At 61.6% G+C, this 22,302-nt stretch overlaps 2 protein-coding genes across 2 annotated transcripts; both read right to left on the bottom strand.

Annotated features, from left to right (window-relative positions):
• Nucleotides 1–1,825: 1,825 nt before the first annotated feature.
• Nucleotides 1,826–12,424, bottom strand: P4HB (prolyl 4-hydroxylase subunit beta). The gene is made up of 11 exons (XM_025859591.2): nt 12,214–12,424; nt 11,254–11,460; nt 9,364–9,497; nt 9,055–9,192; nt 4,896–5,000; nt 4,588–4,713; nt 4,234–4,434; nt 3,822–3,942; nt 3,532–3,713; nt 3,374–3,460; nt 1,826–2,741 (listed from the first exon to the last, which is right to left on the bottom strand). Exons 1-11 carry the CDS (start codon nt 12,362–12,364, stop codon nt 2,661–2,663), a joined length of 1,533 nt encoding a protein of 510 aa, XP_025715376.1. The 5' UTR covers nt 12,365–12,424; the 3' UTR covers nt 1,826–2,660.
• Nucleotides 12,425–17,637: 5,213 nt separating this feature from the next.
• Nucleotides 17,638–21,662, bottom strand: ARHGDIA (Rho GDP dissociation inhibitor alpha). Its single transcript, XM_025859592.2, has 6 exons — nt 21,550–21,662; nt 19,873–20,088; nt 19,687–19,770; nt 19,355–19,431; nt 19,207–19,270; nt 17,638–19,011 (listed from the first exon to the last, which is right to left on the bottom strand). Exons 2-6 carry the CDS (start codon nt 20,060–20,062, stop codon nt 18,812–18,814), a joined length of 615 nt encoding a protein of 204 aa, XP_025715377.1. The 5' UTR covers nt 20,063–20,088; nt 21,550–21,662; the 3' UTR covers nt 17,638–18,811.
• Nucleotides 21,663–22,302: the final 640 nt, after the last annotated feature.

The raw sequence follows: 22,302 nt of genomic DNA, 5'->3' as shown, positions 1-22,302 counted from the left end.
CCCACAGCAGGCCCCTTCCCTGCCAGCAGGCTTTGAGGCCGGAGGACCTCCAGGGGCTGGTGCACTTCCGGGACTGAAGCTTCTCAGCACCTGGAGAGAGCAGGAGAGAAGGGGGCGGGGGGAGGAAGACAGGGAGGTTTGGGATGTCCCGGGCTGTTAAGCCTTAACTGACCCCCCTAAGCGTGCAAAGTTGCCTGCTAATCCACCAGCCCTGCTAGGTTTTGGACTCCACCCCACAGCCTCCCAGCAGATCCAGGCCCTGGAATGTGCTAATCAGCTGCCTCTGCGAAAGAGGGAAGGTATGGGTGACTCACTGCCTCCCCACCCCCCGCCCTGCCCGGAACACATGACAGCAGTGCTGGGCAGCTGCGCCTGGCCCCCCGCTCTCTGGGTCCTCAGGGTCACTCACACCCATCACTGGGGCAGGGGGCACAGGATTGGGCTCAGCCTCCCACCCCAGCTGTGATTTCTGATGGCCTTGTTCCGTGCTGGTTTCCTCCGCGGGAGTCCATGTGTCCCCCTGGGGGAACAGCTCACATTTTGGAGGGCAGGGCTGCCACCCTCCTCCTACAGAAGCTAAAGTGCCCAAGCTCGCCTTTCCTTGGAGACGTGTCTCATTGTGTCGGCACCACACGCATGAACCCTGGAGTGGACGAGCTGGAAGCCAGCGCAGGCACAGGCCACCCAAGGACCAGGGCCGCTGAGCTGGAGGAGGGGCAGAAGGCCTGGCTGGCGCCGCCCAGGGTGCTCACGCTGGGTCCTCCGGGCACACTGGCTGTGGACCGCTCACCTGGGCTGCTGGCAGCAGGGAGGGCAAGGGCAGGCACATGGGCCTCTGGCCGGGAGAGTAGGCGGAGAACACACTGGGAGAACCACGTTCACAGCACATCTTCCGGGCACGTGTCTCCTGCTGCGCACCGGCCCCGGGAAGCCCCGACCCGTTCACGGGCATCAGAGCTGGGGGGCCGGGGATCGAGCAATGCATGTGTCCTTCCTATTCTGGGGGCAAGTCGGGGCTGGAGGGTTTGGTGGGACTCGTGCAGTGGCAGGCAGGGCTCCTTGGAAACCTAGCTTTGTGTGCTCTGTCCCTGACCTAAGGTGGACTGTGTATGTCCACGTCCATTCCCTGCCAGGGTGTCAGCAGGTGGCCCTCCGGTCCCACCTGCCACTGTAGACATGCTCAGAGACCAACAGATGCAAAGCACCAGGTGGCGATGGCCGGGCAACCATGGGAGTCCTGCCAGCCCCCGTGCGGTCCTGCTCTCGAGAGGGGCCGACAGGTGCCACCAAGCTCCCCAGGACCCCCAGGAGTCACCAAGTCAGGCTCACAAGTGCCGTCTGCCCAGCCCGACAGCTACGCTTCCTGTCTGTAGGAAAACCAATTCCAATTGTTCTTTTCTCAGCGTGAACTACAAGCAAGCTGAGGTTCTAGAAGTCAAATTACATTTTAAAACCTGTGTGATTTAACACGGACCCTGATTTGTGCAGGCTCGGTGGTAAGCGTAGCAATGCTATCAGTTCACCCACCTCTGAGCTCACGCAGCCAGCTTCTCGTCAGGCTCTGTGGTGGCAGGAAGACAAGGCGCTGGCTGGGTGGGCTCCACGTGGAGCAGCACTCATGTAGTGGCCACTAGATGCCCCAGGACAGCACCGGGACACCCATCCCTATAAAGCCAAAGCAGCCTGGCCGTGTGCGCTTGGTGACCTGTGACATGCTTGTAGCTCCCGTGGAAGCACCATGCTCCAAGAAAGGTGCCCCGACAAGGAGAGGCCTGACCCCAGCCCATTCCCTGTGGCCTGGAGAGCTCATACAGCAGAGACAAGAGGTAGTAAAATTTCAACTTTATTTGGCCAATGTGTTCAATTCCAATATCGTGGTAGAAATGGCTGAAGAACGGCCCACACGTGGTTCGGCTCAAGCACCCTTGGCCGTTTCCTAGCCTGGGAATGGAGGGTTCTGGTTCTGCCTGCCGCAGGCCTCAGGTGGCACTGGAAGTCAGAGCACCGGGGAGCCTGGCTTGGGGAGGCAGGGGAGCTGCCCAGGTCTGTCCTGGGCTCAGCCGGCACCCACCACCCCCTGCAGTCGTAAAAGGCCCCCCGTGACAGAGACCCAGCGTCTCCATTTAAGCCAACAACATGAGAGCCACGCTCCGTCACGGCGACACCGGCACGAGGTGAGAGGGAGCCGTCCAGCCTGGCCCGGCCCCTCCCCACGCAGGGGACAGGAGTCTCCAGGGAGGCCCGGCCACAGTGGGACAGACACCCTGACGTCCAAAAATGTCTCAAAATCCCACAAGTGGAATTTTTTAAAGTGATAGTATAAACCTAATAGGAAGGAGACTTCACCTGCATGAGATTCCAGGACATTTTAACGAGCGCTTTGGACAAAATCATGTACGAAAAAGTACATCACAATTTAAAAAAAAAAAAAAAAAACGGCCCACCAAGGTGAGCTGGCCTGGAGAGAAATCCCTTTCCAAAAATTGAAAAGCAGAAGAGATGGGTCTAAATTTACACGTGTTAGGATGAAGTGTTGCTTCAGAAAAATTCCCTGCATTTCTGGTCGGTGTTCCCTCCTGCCTGTGAAGGTCCCCGGGCTTTCGGAGGCCGCGCTGCCAGGGCACGCTGCCCGCGGGGGTGTCGTGTCTGGGGTGCCCAGGTCACAGCTCATCTCTTACAGCTTTCTGATCTTCCTCCTCCTCCAGGTCAGGCTCTTCTGCTTCTTCCAGATCTTCCAGATCCTGGGGTGGGGGAGGGAGGACACGGAACCCGTCAGGAAGGGCCGTGCAGGGGCATGGTCGGGCCAGTGGCACAGCCCGGCCCCGTCACCCACACCCTGCACAGCAGGACCCAGCCGGCCATTCGGATGGAAGCAGCTAACCCTGGTCTCGAAGAGCAGACGTGCAGGGGAGCTTCTGCAGAGCAGACAGGGTAGGAGGGGAGCCCAGGACCCCAGCCTCCAGGGTCTGTGGGGCCAGTGACAGCCCCAGGACCCAGCAGCACGTGCTGGTCCACCCCGCCAGCTTCAGCGCACACTCCGGCGGCAGGCCTGCTGCCGCTTCCGGGCAGCCCCTGCCCCACCCCCAGCAGACGCTCTGGCCTGGACAACCCACTGCGTCGCCCCGGCTGCCCAAGGCCGACTGGACAGGCCTAAGCTGCTGCATGGCGGGACACCTCAGCCAAGCGGCTGGGGAGGAGCTTCTGAGTCCCGGCTAGCAGGGAGCCTTATGGGACGAGTGTACAGTGCCCCAAGCAAACGTCAACATTTCAAGACCCTTCTAAAGGCCTCCATCCGGAGTGTTCCTCAGGAAGAGTGGCTTTGCCCGGCCCAGGGACACACGCCCCTCCAGGGCGCCCACCGACGCCCACTCACATCATCATCCCCGGCCCCGTCCTGACCACCGCTCTCCAAAAACTTCTTAAAACCGTCGAGCGTCCGCTCCCCGTTGTAATCAATGACCTGTGGAGAGGGAGAGGGAGGGTCAGGCAGGAAGCTGGGCGGCGGCACCCCCCCCAGAGCCGGCAGCGCACCGTCTTGTCCGTGCTCGCGGGGAAGAACTTCAGCGTGGGGAAGCTGTGCACTTTGACGGCCTCCACCTCGTTAGCCGTCGAGTCCATCTTGGCGATGATGATGTTTTCATGGTCCTTGTACGTCTCTCCCAGCTTATCCCAAATGGGAGCCAGCTGTTTGCAGTGCCCACACCATGGGGCATCTGAAAGAGAGCCGTGTTGAGGCGCAGAGCCCAGCGCCGCTTTCCGCCCGCCCCCAGCGCACACGCCCTCATAGGCCAGACCCGGGAAGCTGGAGGGGCTTCACTCACAGAATTCCACAAAGACATTCTTTTTCTCGTCAAAGGCAACTTCTTCGAAGTTTTTCCCGACCAACACCTTGACGGGCTGTCTGTCCCAGTCTTCAGGCAGCTCCTGGCTCATGAGGTGGGGCTGGAGGGCAGGCAGGGCAGGGTCACGGATGCCCGGGGCCCCCACTGGCCCTCGGGGCCCCCAGCTGTCCTCAGAGGACAAGACCTGCTCACGGAGCCTCGGGAGAGGGCCGTGCCCGCGAGGTCGGGGCTGCTCCATGCTCCCCAAGCAGGGGGACCAGGAGGGGGCCCCATCCTCAGGGGTCTCCACTCAGGCGTAGACATCCTCCACCTGTGGCCACAGGAAGCCTGGGGCCCTGAGGGCCCGGCGGCCAGCACTGGCCAGCCCCTCGCCAGGATGCGGCCCCCCCACCTTGATCTTGCCCTCCAGGAAGCGGTGGCAGAACTCCTCGATCCTCTCTGCTGTCAGCTCGTCCGACTCCGGCTTGTACTTGGTCATCTCCTCCTCCAGGGTGATGAGGCGCACAGCGGGGCACTCCTCCTTCTTGAGGCCGAAGAACTCTAGGATGCGCTGGTTGTCAGTGTGATCGCTGTCGATAAAGATGAACAGGATCTGGGGGGAGAAGAGGCAGGGTAAGCAGGGTAAGCTGAGGGCTGAAGGCAGTTTCTGGTCCCCACTTCACCAGGTCCCCTCCGGGACAGTCCTGAGAGCCAGAGGGACCCTTGGGCCGCCCTGCAGCCTGCGGCAGGCATGCGAGCTGCTCACCTTCCCTTTGAAGCGCTCAGCGGCTTTCTTGAAGTTGCTCAGTTTACTGTCATAGTCAGATACGCTCTTGGGCAGGAACAGCAGGATGTGGGTCTTGATTTCACCTCCGAAGATCTTTGGGGCTGTCTGTGTCATAAGCATAGATTACTGGGTGTGAGCCATGAGCTGAGCCGTGAACACAGGATATTCTCTCAACAGCTACAAGGCCACCGATGCAACGTTCTGTATGTGGGGGGTCCCGGAGCAGAGACCTCGGGGCTCTCCCGTGCCACCCCCCCCAGGGTACAGGACCCACAGGAGAGCCACACCTGCTCCGTGAACTCGATGACCAGCGGCAGCTGGTTGTGTTTGATGAAGTCCAGCAGCTTCTCTTTGGTGACGTCCCCCTCAAAGTTGTTGCGGCCTTCATCAAACTGTGGACGCAGAGAGGGAGAGGGCCATGAGCACCTTGGTGCTCCCAAAGCCTCCCTCAGCTCCCTCCCTCCCCCGGCAGCCCCGGCTTGGCAGTCTGACGGCCACCTTCCTGTCCGGGCTTCTGAGAGCAATGGGGAGAGGAAGCCACATGCCTCTGTCCACAAAACAAAGCCAGAGGAGGGCTGCAGAGAGCATCTGTCCGGCCCCACAGGCAACAGTGACACCAAGAGGAGAGTGTGGGGCCTTTCAGAGCGGCTGCAATTTCCTGCTCCCGCTCAGAACACGCTCTCTCCCAAGCGTGCTGTGCCCTTGGATGGAAGCAGAGTGATGAGGGATGTCCTGACAGAGGGAGGTCAGCCAGGGATCCCTCCACCAGGCAGACGTTAGTGACTGGCAGAAACCAAACAGTCACCACTCAGGGGCAATCATCTGGGAAAAACCAACTTTCACAAGACTGTTAACTTGTGATAACTGTTATTTTTTTAAAGATTTTATTTATTTGATAGAGACACAGCGAGAGTAGGAACACAAGCAGGGGGAGTGGGAGAGGGAGAAGCAGGCTTCCCGCTGAGCAGGGAGCCCGATGCGGGGCTCGATCCCAGGACCCTGAGATCATGACCTGAGCTGAAGGCAGACGCTTAACAATGGACCCACCCAGGCACCCTGTTATTTTGAATGAACGAGGTTTAAGTTGCCTCCACGCCCAGCCTGGGACTGGAACTCGCGACCCTGAGGTCAAGAGTCACCCCCTCCACCGACTGAGCCAGCCAGGCACCTCTGGATGAACAAGGTGTTTAAAACATTAATCTTAGGGGCGCCTGGGTGGCTCAGTCAGTTAAGCGTCTGCCTTCGGCTCAGGTCACGATCCTGGGGTCTTGGGATTGAGCCCCACGTTGGGGGGGGGGGGGGTCCCTGCTCAGCGGGGAGCCTGCTTCTCCTTCTCCCTCTGCCGCTCTCAAATAAAATCTTAAAAGGATTTTTATTTATTGTGAGAGAGAGAGAATGACAGACAGCACGAGAAGGGGAGAGTCAGAGGGAGAAGCAGACTCCCCGCCGAGCAGGGAGCCCGATACGGGACTCGATCCCGGGACTCCAGGATCATGACCTGAGCCGAAGGCAGTTGCTTAACCAACTGAGCCACCCAGGCGCCCCATAAATAAAATATTTGGAAAAAAAAAATTTCTCAGTTGTGATTTCTGACCCAATAAAAATCAATAGGAACAATCTGCGGCCACAGAAGCTCTCTGGGATCCCCAATAACATGAAGAGTTCGAGGAGTCCTGGGGCCCGAAGCTGGAAGGCTGCGGTTGTTGCCCAGAGAGGCCCAAGGGGGGCCCTGCAGCCAAGCCACAGCCCTGGCTCTAGATGGGGTGCGCAGACACCACTCCAGACGCAGACAGGCTGATGCTCTGCTCGAGCCTGCCCAGGGGAGAGTACAGGTGAACCTTCTGTCATTCCCTCTGAACTGTCATATCAGACCCAGGGAGAGAAACTACTCTCCTTTTCTTCCCAGTCATTTCCCTCTATGCTTCCCCAAAGGAACTTCTAGAAGAGCAGGTGGCCACTCCCTGCTCCTGCCATCGTTCCGTTAGAGCCTGAGCTTCAGCCTGACCACGACAGTGGCTGAGTCAGACCACATGGAAGGCTGGGCACTGGGAGCCCCCCCCACAGATGAAGCTGAAGCCTGCTTCCTCCTCCCCAAACCTGGGGCAGAGGAGAGGGAATGGAGGCAGAGAGGCCAAGGCCAGGAGGCCTGGCTCCACCAGGCGTGCTTGCCCAGGCATGCTGTGAGCCCCTACGAGAGGCATAGGCCACAGTAACCCCCGCTCCCCCAGAACTGTGTCTCCACCCACACGCTGTGAGCGGTCTGCCCGATTTCACGCCGAGGCCCGAAGAACAGCCCTGCCGCATGCCATCTGTCTCGAGACACAATCTTCTCAGTGACGGTGCCACATCCCACCATGTTCACGTCTACTTTGGGGAAAAGCAGCCAGCCCGCCCTCACTCAGCTAGGGACAGCAGCAGAGGCTGGCTCCCTCAGGCTCCAACGACAAACGTCCCCAAAAGGTTCGACGCTGCAGGCAGTGGAGGAGAGGGCTAGCCCCACAGCCACTCCTAACCCTCCAGCTTCAAAGAATAAAAAAGAAAACGCAAACACCATGACAAAGACAGAAAGTAGCTCTCAAACCAAAGGTCCACCGGCAGTGACCCACAACCCAAGACTCCATCCTTCCAGCAAGTGGCAACTGGCCACTCCTGGGAGCCCACCTGCCCTGTCCTGCTGGGGAGGCGCCCAGCTCAGCGAGGCCGCCCCTAACGGCCCTGGGCAGACAGGAAGACCCAGCGCACTCTGAGGAACTGGGCTGAACAGCCTGGACGAAGGGGGACAAGCAAAGATTGGGGAAAACAAACCGGATGGTGGTGGGAAGACGGGAGGCAGCACGGCACGAACTCGGGAGCTGGACCTGAGCCTCTCCCCTCTCGGCCGTGGTGCGGCCCGCGGGACCGCAGCTGTAGCCACAACTCACCTGCACAGCACCAAGTCCCCGGGCTCTGCCGGGCTTCTGCTCAAGACTGCCCCCCAACCGGCATCAGACCCAAGGGGGTCGGCTGTGCCCGGCAAGCACGGACCACAGGAAGGAAGCACACGGCGGTCAGCCCGCCCGCCGCGCTCCTGCCTGTGGAGCCTCCGCAGACCTTCAGGGACATGTGAGCACCAAGGGTCCTCCATGAAAACTGGTGCTCTGGGTCTTCGGGGCGATAGGGGAGCACTGTGTGGACGCAGGAAGCCGTATGGGTCTCAGTGGCCTCAGAGAAACCCCTTTCTCTGTCAGCCTCAACCTCAGGACCCAGGACTCTCACCACGCCCAAGGGCCTCCCACGGGCCCCCCCAAGCACACACGTAACTGGGATTTCCTGAGCCCCCGAGCGACGACTACTGGCTAATCTAACAACGCTGCTCCCTTGGAGAAAGCAGACCCCGTCTGGAGTTCTTCTGAGAAAGGACGGACCGCAGACACAGTGGGATGGCGAGGGCACTGGAAGAAAGCCACCCGAGCCTGGGTGTCCGCGGTCCTTCGGCATGCGGCTGAGACACCCTCGCCCCTCCCGCCGGTGCCTGGCAAGGTGTCAGAGGCGAGAGTTAGCAGAGCTGACCGCGGCCCGGCTGCCCCCACACGGGGCGCACACATGGGGTGGCCCCAGCCCAGGACCCGGCCCTTCTGACCACACGCTGTATGGCTTTGCTAGAGCTTTAAATCTGCCCTCCTACCATGGGAACGAACCAGGACTCAGAGGGCCCATCTCCACCCCCGAGGACGTGCCTCTGTCCTCGCTCTCTCAGCTCGTTCTCCCTTTCCACCGCCTGTGCCACCAGAACAGCATGGACACGCTGCCGGCCAATGCAGGACAGCTGTACTCCGAAATCACGGGGGTTCAGCCAGCCCACCTGGCTGTCTAGTGGCTAACAAAAACCAAGAGACTCCTGCGACCCCATGGTAATGCTGCACACGTGAGCCAGGCCACGTGTGCAGGCACGCAGGCAACCGAAAGGCACGTGGCCCAGGACCCCCCCAGTGTGGAGGTCGGGCTGGGCCAGCGCTGGGAACGCTCTCCCAAGAGCCAACACTCCCGAGTCCATTTCTGGTGGGCAAAAAGCTCGTGGAAACAGGAGTGCACTTCACACAGCGGTGTCCACGTAACTAACACCATGGACTTACAATCCTATGCTCAAAACCAGTTAAGATAGCACAGTTTGCTATATATGTTTTACCAGTTTCTTTGAAAAGAGCTAACCCTGCAAAGCGGCTGTGCTTAAAACACGGCCCTGGAGCTGCCACACGACCCAGAACAAAGAGCCCACAGCGCAAAGTCTGAAGGCCGTTGTCTAAGTGCCTCCTATGGTCTGATGTTGCAAAATGGGCCCTTGATAAGTCTAGCTGGCGGCCCAGCGCTGCCTGGGCAAGGTCCTCAAGCTCTGGGAGCAATAAGGAAAGAATCCCCCCGCCACCAGCAGCTCACCACCCGGGGTGGGGCCGCGGGAGGGCCACTCACCTTCTTGAAGAGTACAACCCCATCCTTGTCGAGCTGGTATTTGGAGAACACATCACTGTTGGATGTGATCCCAAAAGGTATGTCATCGATGGCCTCTGCTGCCAGCAAGAACTGCTTGGCAAAGTCCGACTCCACGTCCTACAGAGGAGAAGAAGCAGAGGCGGCCATGCACCCTGACACCGAGGATCCCTGCCGGGGTCAGCAGCAGGACAGACCGCAGTGCCCAGGCCACAGGGAACACTCCTCCCACAACGGGGGGATGGGGAGACAGAGGGGGAAGGCCCCGAGATGAAATTCCAAAGCCTCTACCTTGAAGAAGCCAATGACGGTCACCTCACTGGACTCCAGCAAGGCCTCTGCAGCGGCCCCATCGGGCAGCGTGGTGGCAGCAGGGCCTGTGCGCTTCTTCAGCCAGCTCACGATGTCCTCGGCCTCTCTGCCGGCTGTGCCCAAACACATGCGGTTCCACTGAGAACCAGGGCCCACCCTCCCTGCCATTCTCCTCTGAGCTCTCTGCCAAAACCAGAGCAGGCGCTTCTCTTTCCACACACCTGTGCAAATCCTAGGGCTAAAAAGCCTGTTCTGTGCACCTGAGCAGCTTTGATGGCGTTTGGAGCAAGGGAAAGGCAGTGGCTACCTCTGGGCAATAGTGTGACAATTCATTTTCTTTCTCCGGTCCCTCTGCATTTTATGAATCTCTCTGAATTTAAACTCATTAAACACACACACACACACACACACACTTTCCCCCAGTGGCCTCGTCTTAATTAAAGATGTAATGGAATTTTTAAAAAAAAGGAAAAAAAAAAAGGCTGGTTAGTAAGTCAGCTAAACACCAGCTTTCCCTGTGAAAACAGGCTGAGCTCCAGCTGGCCTTGGGCATCCAGGCCACTCAGGTGTCCCTGTCTGTGGGGTGGCCTACCGCACAAGCCTCCCAGACTAGCAGACGAGAGCGATCATGCGCCTGTGTACCACCCAGGGCAGACAAATGAAAAGCTAGAAGTCTGCTCCTCCTGCAACTGAGGCCGATCACTTTTCCCCCTCAGTTTGGCTACCTGGTCCAACATGAGAAAGTTGCGGAAGCTCACACTTAAAAGGATTCTCCTAGGGGCGCCTGGGTGGCTCAGTCGTTAAGTGTCTGCCTTTGGCTCAGGTCATGGTCCCAGGGTCCTGGGATCGAGCCCCGCATCGGGCTCCCTGCTCAGCGGGAAGCCTGCTTCTCCCTCCCCCACTCCCCCTGCTTGTGTTCCCGCTCTCGCTGCATCTCTCTCTGTCAAATAAATAAATAAAATCTTAAAAAAAAAAAGAAAATTTGGGGCGCCTGGGTGGCTCAGTCGTTTAGCATCTGCCTTCGGCTCGGGTCATGGTCCCAGGGTCCTGGGATCGAGCCCCCCATCGGGCTCCCTGCTCGGTGGGAAGCCTGCTTCTCCCTCTCCCACTCCCCCTGCTTGTGTTCCCTCTCTCGCTGTGTCTCTGTCAAGCAAATAAAAAATCTTTAAAAAAAAAGATTCTCCTGAGTGGCAGCTCAGAGCTGAGTCAACAGTTACAGGTGGAATTAAGAGAGTAGCTGTCTCATGCGCCAAAGCTACGTGTCAGTGATGGGATCATGGGAACTGTGAGCTTCCTGTTCCAAAAGTGAACACAAGTGAACGTGGGAACAATAAAACAGCAGCCTGGGAAGGAGACCAGAGTCACTGGCGTCAGGATTAACTAGGCTGCTCCAGAGCATTCTGACAGGAGAGCCACAGAACCGGTTCCATAGACAAAAGTCTCTCCTCTCGTCAGGACCTACCAGGCCACAGAGGGGCCCAGCCCGCAGGAGGCAGCCCCAGACGTGGCCGGCCACAAGAGCTCCTGCCGCACAGAGCTCCGCCATACAGGTGAGTGATGCCAGCCTGTCACTCGGCAGCACTCGGCTTGGCGGCTGGCACACCTGAGTTAGCCCTCACTACACTTGTTGCTCCGTGTGGTCCCAAGGGCCCCAGCCTTCCTCTCCTCACTGGTCAACCTTAGGACAAGCCTCAGCTTGCCATCCACCCCTGATGGCTGTCCCTCTCCACCCACGAGATTCTGCAGGGATGGGAGAACACTCCTCAGGAGAGCCTGAGAGGCTGAACTGGACTGAGAACGGGTTCCCGTCCCCGCCCCTCAGTATGTTCCACGGCCTGCAGGCAGTTACGGGCGGCGTGGCAGTCACACCTGTGTACTCCCTGGGAGCAGCTGTGTCTCCGTTCTTGAAGAACTTGATCGTAGGGTAGCCACGGACACCATACTGCTGGGCCAGATCGGACTCTTCCGTGGCATCGACCTTTGCCAGCCTGATCTCCGAACCTTCTGCCTTCAGTTTCCCAGCAGCTTTGGCGTACTCGGGGGCCAGAGCCTTGCAGTGGCCACACCAAGGGGCATCTGAAAAAGAAAATGGGGTGCTAAAAAGCGGCACTGACCAAGTTCCACTGCTCCCCTTGCCTTCTCCTGCATACTTCCTTCCATAAAAGCCTTATCTACTCACAGAGATAAGCCCCTGTGAAAACACACAGCTGAGCTGATAGCTCCACGCTCTTAGGCAATATCGGGACAGAGGGCACAAACGACAAGCCCGCACCCACACCCCTGTTGCTCCCACAGCCAGCACAGGGCACGCTCCAAGGAGGGGTCCCCTCCTGTCCCCTGCAGGCAGCAAGGGCCGTCGTGTCCCCGGGCTGCCCTCTGGGAACTCAGGGCGGCCAAGAGGCTAGCGCCGCAGCGCCGGTGCACACAGCGAAACCTCGTCGTGCGCGTGCGAGCCCCGCGCTCAGCGGGGGCAGGGCTGCCCCTCGCCCAAGGCCAGCAGCCGCCCCGGGCCCAGCCCCCCGCCCCGGACGGGCCGTCCGCTCTCACAAACGCACAGCTTCTGCACGCTGCGTGACACGCCGCGGGAAGGCAGCGCGGGCAGGGGCGCGGCGCTCCGGGGTGGGGCCCGGGTCCGCCCCGTTCTCCCGGGCCGACAGAGGGATCCTGCCAGGCGGCCGGCGGCCACCCCCAGGGTCCGCCCGGGCCGGAGGGGCGTCCCCGGGACGCTGACAGCGGCCCCGCGGAGGAGCCTCCCGCGCCCTGGAGCCCCCGGCCCCGCAGCGCCCCGTCCCCGCCCCGCGGCGGCCCGGCCCGGGCGGCGGCACTCACAGAACTCCACCAGCAGGTACTTGTGGGCCGCGAGCGCCTCCTCGAAGTTGCCCTTGTGGAGCACCAGGACGTGGTCCTCCTCCTCCGGGGCGGCGGCGCCCGCGCGCGGCAGCGCGGCCAGGGCCAGGCAGAGCAGAGCGCGGCGCAGCATGTCGGCAGCGGGCGCGGCGCTTCGGTTGGCGCCGCCGGGACAGCGAGGCCACGAGAGCGCGCGCGGGCCGCCCCGCCCCTATAAGCCCGACCGCCGCCGCGCGCGCGCCCGCCCGTACCCGCGCACGATTGGCTGGCGGGCTTCGGGGCCCGCCTTCAAAGCGCTCGGATTGGCTACCCGCACTGGGCCCCCGACCCCGGATTCGGAATCTCTGTGGAGGCTGCCCTCGCCCTCGCCTGGGATTGGCCGAGGAGCTCGCGCTCGCACTCTTCCCGGGTTTCTCATTGGCTTCCGGAGGAGAACTTTCTCTTCCTCGACTTGTGACTGGTGGCTTTCTCCTACACCTTCCGCAGGTCTGGAATGGCTGCTGCCTTTGGAGGCCCGGGCTCTGCGGCTCCTGATTGGCCAGGAGATGCGCGCATCCCCGCGCCATCCTTCGTCGAACGTGGCAGTGGGGCGGAGTTCCCAGGTGCGGGGCGGAGCTGCGCCTGCGCCTCTGAAACCCCTCGTGTTGCATTCTGATTGGACGGCTTGTCCGTAACTGACACCGCCCCCCGGCTCCGCGAGCCGGAAGTTGGTGTAACGCAACTTCCGGTGCGCGTGAGGCTCGCGCGGTCGCTGCCGAGGGTCCTGGCTAGGGGCGTGGACGGCGGCGCTCCGGGCTCGGCGGGCCGGGGCGGGCCTGGCGGCGGCGGCGGCGACCACGACGCCGGGTCGGGGCGCCGAGGAGGCGCGCGGGTGGCGTGGGGATGACCGGGGCCGGACGTGCTGGGGCTGGAAGGCGGGCGACGAACCCTCCCGGAGCGGGCGCAGGAGGAGGGGGAGGTTTGGCCGTTCCACCTGTTTATCCGGAAACGGGGACGCGGCCCCGGAGCGCTGCTCGGCGTCCGGCCGGTGGAAGGCTCCGGAGCGCGACGCGGGGCCTTGCAGGTGCCGCCGCCCCTCGCAGCTGCCGGATGGCCCCCGCGCGCTGCCCCCGAGATTGCGGAGCACGGGCCGGGACTTGGTTCACTGGGCACGGGAATTCCCGTAATTTTTTTATATGGATACGTTGCATTGATGTTCGAATGCGTTGGGTTAAATGAAAGTACTCAACTTTAGCCATGTCTTTTTTTTTTTTTTTAAACATAGCTTCTAGAAAATTTAAAATAACGAGTGTGGCTCAAATTTTATTTTTGTTGGCACTGCTCTAGACCGATCAGCTTGTCCCTTTCCCTCACTGCTCAAAGCCTCTGCACCACCTCCGCCTTCCCCTGGCTGCCCTCCCCACCCCCCCTTCTTGAACAGTCCGTTTTGCTCCAGAAAAACCTGCCTCTTTATTTGTATTCACTTCCTTTGTTATGAAAGGCCACCACCACTAGTTTTAGGACTCATCATCAATTTAATAACTTGGCAGGAAGAAAAGAAACACCCACATTAAATGTACACGTTGGGCTGTAGTAACATCCTCATTTCAGAAATGGTACGACATAGAAAAAAATGCTTTCGTACTTTTGAGAGTTTGCATTTGATACGTTGCATTTGAGGGTGTGTTTTCTCATCTCCTATGTGGGGCTCCCTCAGCTAGAATATGAATTCCTTAAGGTCAAGACCAGTTTCTCTGTGTCCTTCCCCCAGTGCCGGTAGAGCAAGGGTCAGCAAAGGTGGTTATATCCGTTGTGATACGTCTTCGCAGGGATGACTTGACGGGAGCTGGGACTTTTGGCACAGAAAGGCTATGAACATGTGCCTGGCAGGTGCCGGCCTCCATCCCAGCTTCCGAGGGGCCCTGGCCTGGTGGGTCAATGGATGAATGACAGTTCTTCATAACTAATAATTGCAAGCAAAGTCCCCTTTGCTCTCTGGGGAATGGGGGGCAGTTGCTTCATGGCTGCTCTCTTAACTCCAGTGTTTTTGTAATTGCCATGACCCTTATTTTACAGACCACAATTTGGGGCCTGATGTAAGGGATATTTGTATCTTGTCTAGATTTCAGAGGCGCTCATGGGACCAGTGTTTATAGATGCCTGCATATTGGGGCTTGAGTTTTTTCTGCTGATGGGGACAGAGTGAAGAGATTTAAGATACCATGATGTTCATTAGTTCATGATGGTTTGGAGTAGCTTCACCCCAGAGCATACAGTCTTGACAAAAGATGAGAACTTTGGGATCAAGGGGAGAACAGACCAGACAAGGATCCAGTTGTGGCTGTGAATGAGCCTTACTCTCTTTTGAGTCTGTACCTCCATGGCTGCAGCTGAGCGTGGTGGGCGCATCTTGACGCAGGTGATGACCGTGCAGCCCGGGTGGCCACAGCGGGGCCTAAGCAAGGCTCTGGCCTGAACGGGGCATGGTGTCTTGGTATCTTGGTTGCACTGAAGTGCCTTCTCAAGGTGCCTGCTCATCTTGAACTGGCCTCACGTACCAACCTGTGAAGGAGCAGCAAAGTGGGGTTCTCAGCTGGAAGGAGGGCTGTTTGGGGGAAGGTCTGAGATCCCCAGTTGCTGTGAGGTTGGTCCCAGAACACGGGGGTTTCCTGAACACCTCTGCAGGCCTCAGCTTTGAGGGGAGAGCTGGCATCCACCTCCTCCCTAAGACCCCCTCACATACCTTACGAAAGCAGCTCGAGAGAGAGGCCATGGGGCTATGTTCACCTTGTACCCTGGGCCCTGAGCTGGAATGTGCCCTGGGAGGTCAGCCCCCGCCCCGCCCCGCCCCTGTGACTGTGGCTCTGGGGTCTCAGGGACCAGAACCACTGCTTCACGGCACCCTCCAGGCATCTCTCATTCTCTGAGGAGGTACCCATTAAATCTCCTGTGAGCTACTTACTAAGTGATAAGATGTTTTGATAAATACTATTCTCAAAAATGGAGTTCTCGGGTTGCTTAGGTGGCTCAGTCAGTGAAGCGTCTGCCTTTGGCTCAGGTCATGATCCTGGAGTTGGCTTCTCCCTCTCCCTCTGCCTTCCTGCTCACGCTTGTTCTATCTCAAATAGATAAAATCTTTTCTTGTTTTTTAAATAGAGTTCTCAGAATAAAACTCCTTTCCAATCTGTGATAGGAGAGGAGGTGTTGAGGGAGTCAACAGCAGGCTCATGGACACGCTGGGCTACTGAAGGACAGCTGGGCCACAGTGTCCCACTGCCGGGCAGGACCGCACAGCCCCGCACACGTGCATGCTGCGGCGCAGTGGGGAGCTGTGGCCCTGGGGGAGGGCGCGGAAGGGGGTCCTGATTATGGAGTGGGACAGTGTGGGGCATGAAGTTTATTATAAATCACAGTAATTGGTGATTAATCAGTCACATCAGAGGTCCTGACCTGGCGTCCACCGGCACCTCCTTGGTGGAAGAAGGGCCCATATGGGGGTAGATGAGGAGGGGGCAGCTTGGGGCTTCCTAGGGGACATGGACAGAGGGCGGGGTGGGAGAGGACCACAGGCACAGGCCCCCCAGGCTGTACAGACAGGTTCAAAGCGAAACCAGGAGGATCGGTTTAGACTTGGGACCCAGGGGACACGTCTCGCAAGTCCTGCGGACACCGCCCTATGTGGCCCTTCACCTGGGGAGGGGCCGGAGCAAAGTCCTGGCTCTTGGCAAGGTGCCCGTACAACTCAGCACTTAGGGTCTGAGTTCACATGTGTGACTAAAGCTGGGAAAGTCCATGGCCTGACAGAGCCTCAGAAGGCCCTGGCCCACTGAGCTGCTGACGGCACGATGACCCTGGATTTAGATTTTTTTTTTTTAAGATTTTATTTATTTATTTGACAGAGACAGAGACACAGCGAGAGAGGGAACACAGGCAGGGGGAGTGGGGGAGGGAGAAGCAGGCCTCCTGCCGAGCAGGGAGCCCGATGCGGGGCTCGATCCCAGGACCCTGGGACCATGACCTGAGCCGGAGGCAGACGCTTAACGGCTGAGCCACCCAGGCGCCCTGGATTTAGATTTTCACTGGACCCTTGAGGAGATGTGCTGGGAGAGGTGTGGCCGTGGCCGGCCCCAGGGCTGCAATGGGCCCACTGAGCTGCGGGCTGCTGCCTGGCTACACCTCTGGGGGCAGGGGGGAGTTTCATAGGTAGCTGGTCCGAGTTCAGTGGAAAAGGCGCCCAGACCCAGAGCCCGGAACGGTGTAGCCCCACTGGCTCTTCCTGTTCGAGCCTGTGCCACCTGACTTGGGGCAGGCCCGCTCTGTACCTCTGTGGCATGTGGAATCAAGAGCCCGGGCCTCGGCTGCTTCCTGCGGCGGCTCTCGGACCTGTGTTTGGGCAAGAAGTGCCACTTCCCTTGTCGTCCAGCAGGGGCGCTGGTGAGCGGGGCCGAGGCGGTGGCCAGCCCGCGGAAGCGGCCCTGGCACAGGCGTGTGGTCACTGGTCCACCCCAGCCCCAGCCGGCGACAAGCTGCTGGCAGAGCACACCCTGCTGGTAAGCACTGGGAGGAGGGCAGGCCCCCAAAGGTGTGGCCAGCAGCCTCTAAGAGAGCAGCTTCCCGTCCCCACCAAGTGTGGCACAAAACCACTTTGCTAACCCACTCAGACGGCGGGGAGAGAGGTTTCACAACAGGCCTCAGGCCAGACGAGGGGGTTTCTGGAGCTTAGGTTCCCCATCTGCCCTTTTTCCGTCCTGGGGCTGGGGAGGGGGCACATAGTTGCTAACGCCCTCGGGTGGTGGGGGCGGCAGTGTCATCCTTCTCCACCCCCACCCCCAGGGTCCAGTAGAGGCCTTGTTGGCAATGGGACTGGCTGTCCTTTAGGGGTCCCTCTTGCTGCTCTTCTGCACCTCCAAGCAGTGAGGGTCCCCCAGTCTCCTCCTGGCTACCCCACCTCACCCGTTCCACCTTTGGACCCCTGATCCCGTGGGGCCCTCCAGAGCCCTGCCGCCCACAGCACCGACCTCCCGGCGCCCTCCTGCCCCCACCGCAGGGCAGCCCGGCCACACCATGCAGGGACCCCCTCACCCCCTCCCTCCACGGACTGCCTCTGGCACAGGTCTCATCTCCAGCAAGCTTCCCCTTCTTCAGGGTTGCGGCATTTCCTCCATGGAGCCCGTGCTCCAGACTCCCAGACAGACCTGTGCACCCACCCTACACTGGCCGAGAACGGGGTAACTTGGGCAATTTGGGGCGACATCAGGCCTACACCCAGTGAAGCACCGGCCAGATGAAACTGGTACGAAAGCCTTCCATTCACTCTTCCATAGCCACAAGTGCAGTGGCTGTGGCCCAGGGGGAAGCCCCAGTACCACCCCATGCACCCCAGCCGCCCCCCACCCCCCTCCAGAGACAAGCAGCAGACACCCTGGCTCCTTTGGGGGAGTTTATTTCCCGGTCAGAAAAAGAGAAGCAGGGTCAGGCTCCTGAACATTCTAGGCCCGAGCCCAACAAGGAAGGCAAGGGGAGGGGAGGCACAGGGGAGGGCTCCGACTGTGCGCGCTTGGTCCCGCAGTTGTCCTGGCTGGGTCCGGGGAGGGCCTGCCGGGGATGGTGGCACCGAGCCTGGGGGCAGAGGTGGCAGGCCAGGGGGCCCAGAGGACGGCACATATGGAGGCAATAAATACTGACAGGCCAGGCACACGACTCCAGGCCGGCAGGCCCCGGTGGGACAAGTAAGGCTCGGCCGCCGGCTTTGTCCGCCGAGGGCTGGCTGCTGGGGCCGCGGGCTCCAGCACTGCCCACTGGGACAAAGAAGGCAGAGGCATGAGGACACCTGGCCTCCCAGATGGGAATGGAGGCAACTTCAGTTTTGGCAATTTGGCTTTCCCCCAGCCCCTGGAGCCGTCTGCACAGCCCTGGCCGGGGGAGGGGGCTGGCCAGGCCCTGACGGGCGGGGGGGGAAACAGCAGCACACCCCACACCTCCCCGGGCCACGGGGACTGCAGATGGGGCAAGGACCAGGGGGACCACATGCTCATGCAGACATGGGGGGGTTAGAGGTTAGTGACGGCCCCCACAGCACACGTTCCACATGTTAAGGCATCATGGTTAGACAGTTACTGACAGCGATGGATGAACTGACCGGGGACAGGTGAAAGCAGGAGGGTGGCTGGCCCCCAAGAGGCCTCGAATCATGCACCCCACCCCACCCCCACCCCGGAAGAAAAGAAAGAACAGGCTTCAGGGCAACTGCAAAGGCCCACAGGGACCTGAGCACCCCATGAGATTCCCTCGGAAAAGCCAGGGCCTCAGGTCAGGACAGGTGGGGGAACCCGAAGGGGTACGGAAGGGGAGGTGGAGGCCTGGCCTGGAGGCTCCCTCCCCCCTCTACCCCCCCAGCACAGGCAGAAGCAGCAAGGCGAAGACCACCGAGGAGGCTGGGGCCTGCGGGGCAGGGCCAGGAGGGATGGGTAGGGTCGGCCAGGGGGGCAGACCCGTCAGCACTTTGGTAAGGGGTTGGGATGGGGTGGGGGTGGTAGGGGTGGGGCACGTCAGACAGGTCCGTCTGTCTGTCCGAAGGCCTGCCCGCTTCCCGGGCCAGGGCTCAGTCCTTCCATTCCTTTTTGATGGTAAGGTTCCACTCCCAGGACAGGTGGTCAGTCTTGTCGTCGTCTGTGAACCGGGACTTGATGTTGTAGCTGCCTCGAGCCAACATACCCTTGGGCGCCTCCTCCGTGGGGGTCAGAAACTCATATTCCTCTGCCCGGGGCCCGTAGCTCCCCACCATGTAGTCGGTCTTGTCAACTGTGTGCAGGAGATGAGCTGGTCACCAGAGCTGCCTGACCCCACCCAGGGCCGAGGGCACACACTGCCTTCTTCCTCTCTCTCCTGATCCCAGAGCCCTTGGGCGGCCACCTCCACCTTGCCCCTTCCCACAGGCCAGCCACTGCATCTTGGAGGCAGGGGTCAAGCACCGCCGCCCCCCGCCCCCCCACTCACTCTTGACGCCTTTCCTGTACGTGTGCTGGATGTACTTCATGCCGGACACGATCTCCCGGTTCACCTGCAGGGAGAGAGCCCAGGCAGAGCTCGGTGGGGGCCCTCCAGCCCCAAGGCCTCCCAGCACCTCCCACAGCGTGTGCCTTACTCGGAAAGAGATTTTTATCCGGTACTCCACGCCCTCCTTCAGTACAAAGGACTGCTTCTTGAAGCTCTCCAGGTCGCCTGCGCCCGAGAAAAAAACTACACTAAAAGGCTCAGCTACAGGAAGCTGCTCACCCCAGCACCCCCCCATCTGCAGGCGCACGCGCTCCTTCCTTCCCGCCCTCACCCACAAGGCCCCACCCAGGACCCAGGCCACTCCAAAGCCAGAGCGGGCCGACTTCCTGGTTGCACTTCTTCCGCCCCCCACAAGAGGGCACCCGCGTCCTGAGAAACAGCAGGGTGCCAGCCGCCAAGGACCTCAGCGATGCCACTCACCTGTCAGGTCCAGCTCCAGGGGGCCGGGGGCTGTGCTACACACCAGGGTCAAGCGGGTCACAACAACATTGGGGACGCTGGGGTCTGCGGACAAGGGCAGGTTAGAGCTCCATCCCACCCGACTTGCCGCTGGCGGGGAGGGGGGCTGGCAGCAGAAACCCAGAGGTGACGGGTCAGTCCGCTTACCTGCAGACACAGTTACGCGGCCCAGCAGGGCCTCCTTGTATTTGCGCAGACTCTCGTCGTCCTTGTCCAGCTCCTGGATCTCCTGGATGCTCTTCTGGGCGGGGGGCTTATAGTTGACCGAGTGCTCGTCCTCCTCATTCTCAGCTGCAATCTGTGCCAGCTGCTCAGCCGTGGGCTCCTGCTCAGCCATGCTCACCTCTAGCTGGTCTGAGACACCTGTGGGCAAGCACAGGGCTGTGGCAGCCTGAAGGGACGCAGCGCTTCCCTCCCCGGCCCCTCAGCAAGCCCCACCGCCGGCACACGTACAACGTACTGACAGACCCTCTGAGGGTAACCGGACCCCGTATTCGGGTCCAAGGGAACATATGCCTTTTGGGGGAAAGCTACTGCACACAGAGCTTTGCAAAAGTCCCAACACAGACTCCTGGAGCCCAGAGAGGGCCTCACTCCTTGCCTTGCCCACCTCGGGGACCCGGCTGGAAGTCCCAGTAGAGCATCCCCAAGTAAGACCTGCTCAGTCCTGCTCCCCAAGAAGACCCAGCATACATCGCCCACACCTGGGGGAGGAGACAGCACCCCCAGCCCCCACTGACAGGGTGGGGTCACCTCGAAAGTCCTGCGATTCTTTCGAAGCCGCCCAGACCCTCTGCCGAGGAACACCTCCTCCTGGGTCTCCCTGACCACGCACACTCACTGGGCTCTGTCCTAACAGTGAAGCAAGGCCCCAGCCCGCAAACGCAGGGTTCTCCTGGAGCTCAGATGACCGCGCCAGCCTGAGCCCCACAGGTGGGTCCCAGACGGGCAGGAGGAACTCTAAGCATCTGCCAACCTTCCTTCCAACTTGTGAGAGTATGTGACCTAGAATTTGGGAAGTGCTGCAATGCCCACCTGGTCTCAGGACCCTCTCCTCCTGGATCCTGGCCCAGAAGAGCTTGGGACGGCGCTGGGGGAGCAAGGGGCAGTGCAGGGGACAGCCCTCTGGGCTCCCTAAGGTTAAGGGTCCCCGTCGCACGCCCCGCTAGAATCGCTGAGGAACAGCTGAAGCCCACTCGGATCCTCTGGCCGGCACAGGAGCGGGCCAGAGCCCAGTCCACGCGCGACCTCAGCCTGCCCCGGAAAGATAAGCAACGCCTCTCCCCACGGGGCCGGGCTGGCTGCCTGGAGCTGCCCGAGCACCAGGCCCCACAAAGGGCCGCCGGGAGCCGCCACAGGTGGGGTGGGGCCCGCCCGCTTCTCCAGGCCTCCCGGCCGCTTCCCCTGGAATTCCTCTATAGGGCGCACGCCCTGACGCCACCCAAGTGTGTCCGCAGGCGACAGGCTCCTCCGAGGGCGATGGCCGCGGCCCACACTTCCTTCCGCAGGGCTCCGCAATCCGGGCGGGCGGGCGCACCGCGCGGGGCGGGGTGCTCGGGGGCCACGCCGCTCGGGCCGGGCGCCGCGCCCGCATCCCCGGGGAGGGGGCGCCGGGCCTGGGTCTGGCCGGCGCGCATCTGCGCGGGCGGGGGCGCCGCGAGGCACGGGCGGCGGCCCCTAAGGAGGCCCGCGCCCACCCCCGGCGAGCGGCGCGAACAAAGGCGCGGCGCCCCCAGCCCCAAGGCGTCCCCCTCCCCGGCCCCGCCCCGCCCCACCCCGCTCCACCCCACCCTGCCCACCGCCGCCGCCGCCGCCGCCGCTCACCGGAGGGTCGACCGCGCCGCTCTCGCGCTCCCTCCCGCACGGAATGACGAACGTCGCCGCCCCGCCCGCGCGCGCCCGGCCGGCCACTTCCGGGGTCACGCGACTTCCGCTCGCGCCGGGCGGGCGGCGGAGGGCGCATGCGCGCGCGCGCGGGCTGCCGGGAGCGCGCCGCCACCATCTTGTGGAGGCGACCTCGTGGGCGCGTGCCGCGAGGTCGGGCCGGGCTGGGGCTTTGCGCGCCCGGCTGCCATTGTTTTCTGGTCCTCGGGGCTCGGCCGCCAGCCGAGGGCATGAGGCAGTGTCCCGGCCTCGCGTGCGTCCCCCGTACGTCATGACCTGGCCCCGAGGAGCCCTGACGCGCGTCTGTGAAGCGCGGGGACCGGCGGTCTCCGTCGTCCGACTGCTCACCGGCCGCCCTGGGCTCCCCCGGCGCGGCCCGGGGGGAGCCTGTGCCCGAGGCGCTCGTCGCCGCGCGACCTCGGAGGCTCCCCGGCGCAGGTGGCCCCGGTCGCTTCCGGGCGCTGTTCCCCGTGCGCGATAGAAGCCCCCGGCTGCGGCCGGTGTCCGACCTGTGCCGCGCGCAGGCCGAGGGACACTAGGGCCCCCAGCAGGCCCCCCAGCAGGTCCCCGGGGCGCCTGCCCACCTGCGCCGCTGCCCTCGGCCTCGGGCCGACCCGCGGGGCCTGGCGGGGATCGCGGCCGGCACGGGCCGGCGCGCGGCCCACTCATGGGGTGGGGGGCGTGTTCGGCCAC

Source organism: Callorhinus ursinus, unplaced genomic scaffold (genome assembly GCF_003265705.2).
Source record: "Callorhinus ursinus isolate GAN/ISIS: 27379988/994484 unplaced genomic scaffold, GSC_fseal_2.0 scaffold68, whole genome shotgun sequence".
Classification (NCBI taxonomy): Eukaryota; Metazoa; Chordata; class Mammalia; order Carnivora; family Otariidae; genus Callorhinus; species Callorhinus ursinus.
Note: the sequence above shows the minus strand (reverse complement) of the source record. Positions and strands in the feature narration are given on the sequence as shown.

What these genes read in the sequence shown, in the direction of transcription:
- P4HB (XM_025859591.2), bottom strand. Translation starts at nt 12,364, where the DNA reads ATGCTGCGCCGCGCTCTGCTCTGCCTGGCCCTGGCCGCGCTGCCGCGC. An exon ending in GGGTTGTACTCTTCAAGAAG is followed by an intron (nt 5,001 to 9,054) that starts GTGAGTGGCCCT and finishes CTGCGTCCACAG; the next exon opens with TTTGATGAAGGCCGCAACAA. An exon ending in CCGCGAGCACGGACAAGACG is followed by an intron (nt 3,461 to 3,531) that starts GTGCGCTGCCGG and finishes CCCTCTCCACAG; the next exon opens with GTCATTGATTACAACGGGGA.
- ARHGDIA (XM_025859592.2), bottom strand. Translation starts at nt 20,062, where the DNA reads ATGGCTGAGCAGGAGCCCACGGCTGAGCAGCTGGCACAGATTGCAGCT. An exon ending in CCGCGTAACTGTGTCTGCAG is followed by an intron (nt 19,771 to 19,872) that starts GTAAGCGGACTG and finishes CCTTGTCCGCAG; the next exon opens with ACCCCAGCGTCCCCAATGTT. An exon ending in CCTGGAGCTGGACCTGACAG is followed by an intron (nt 19,432 to 19,686) that starts GTGAGTGGCATC and finishes TCTCGGGCGCAG; the next exon opens with GCGACCTGGAGAGCTTCAAG.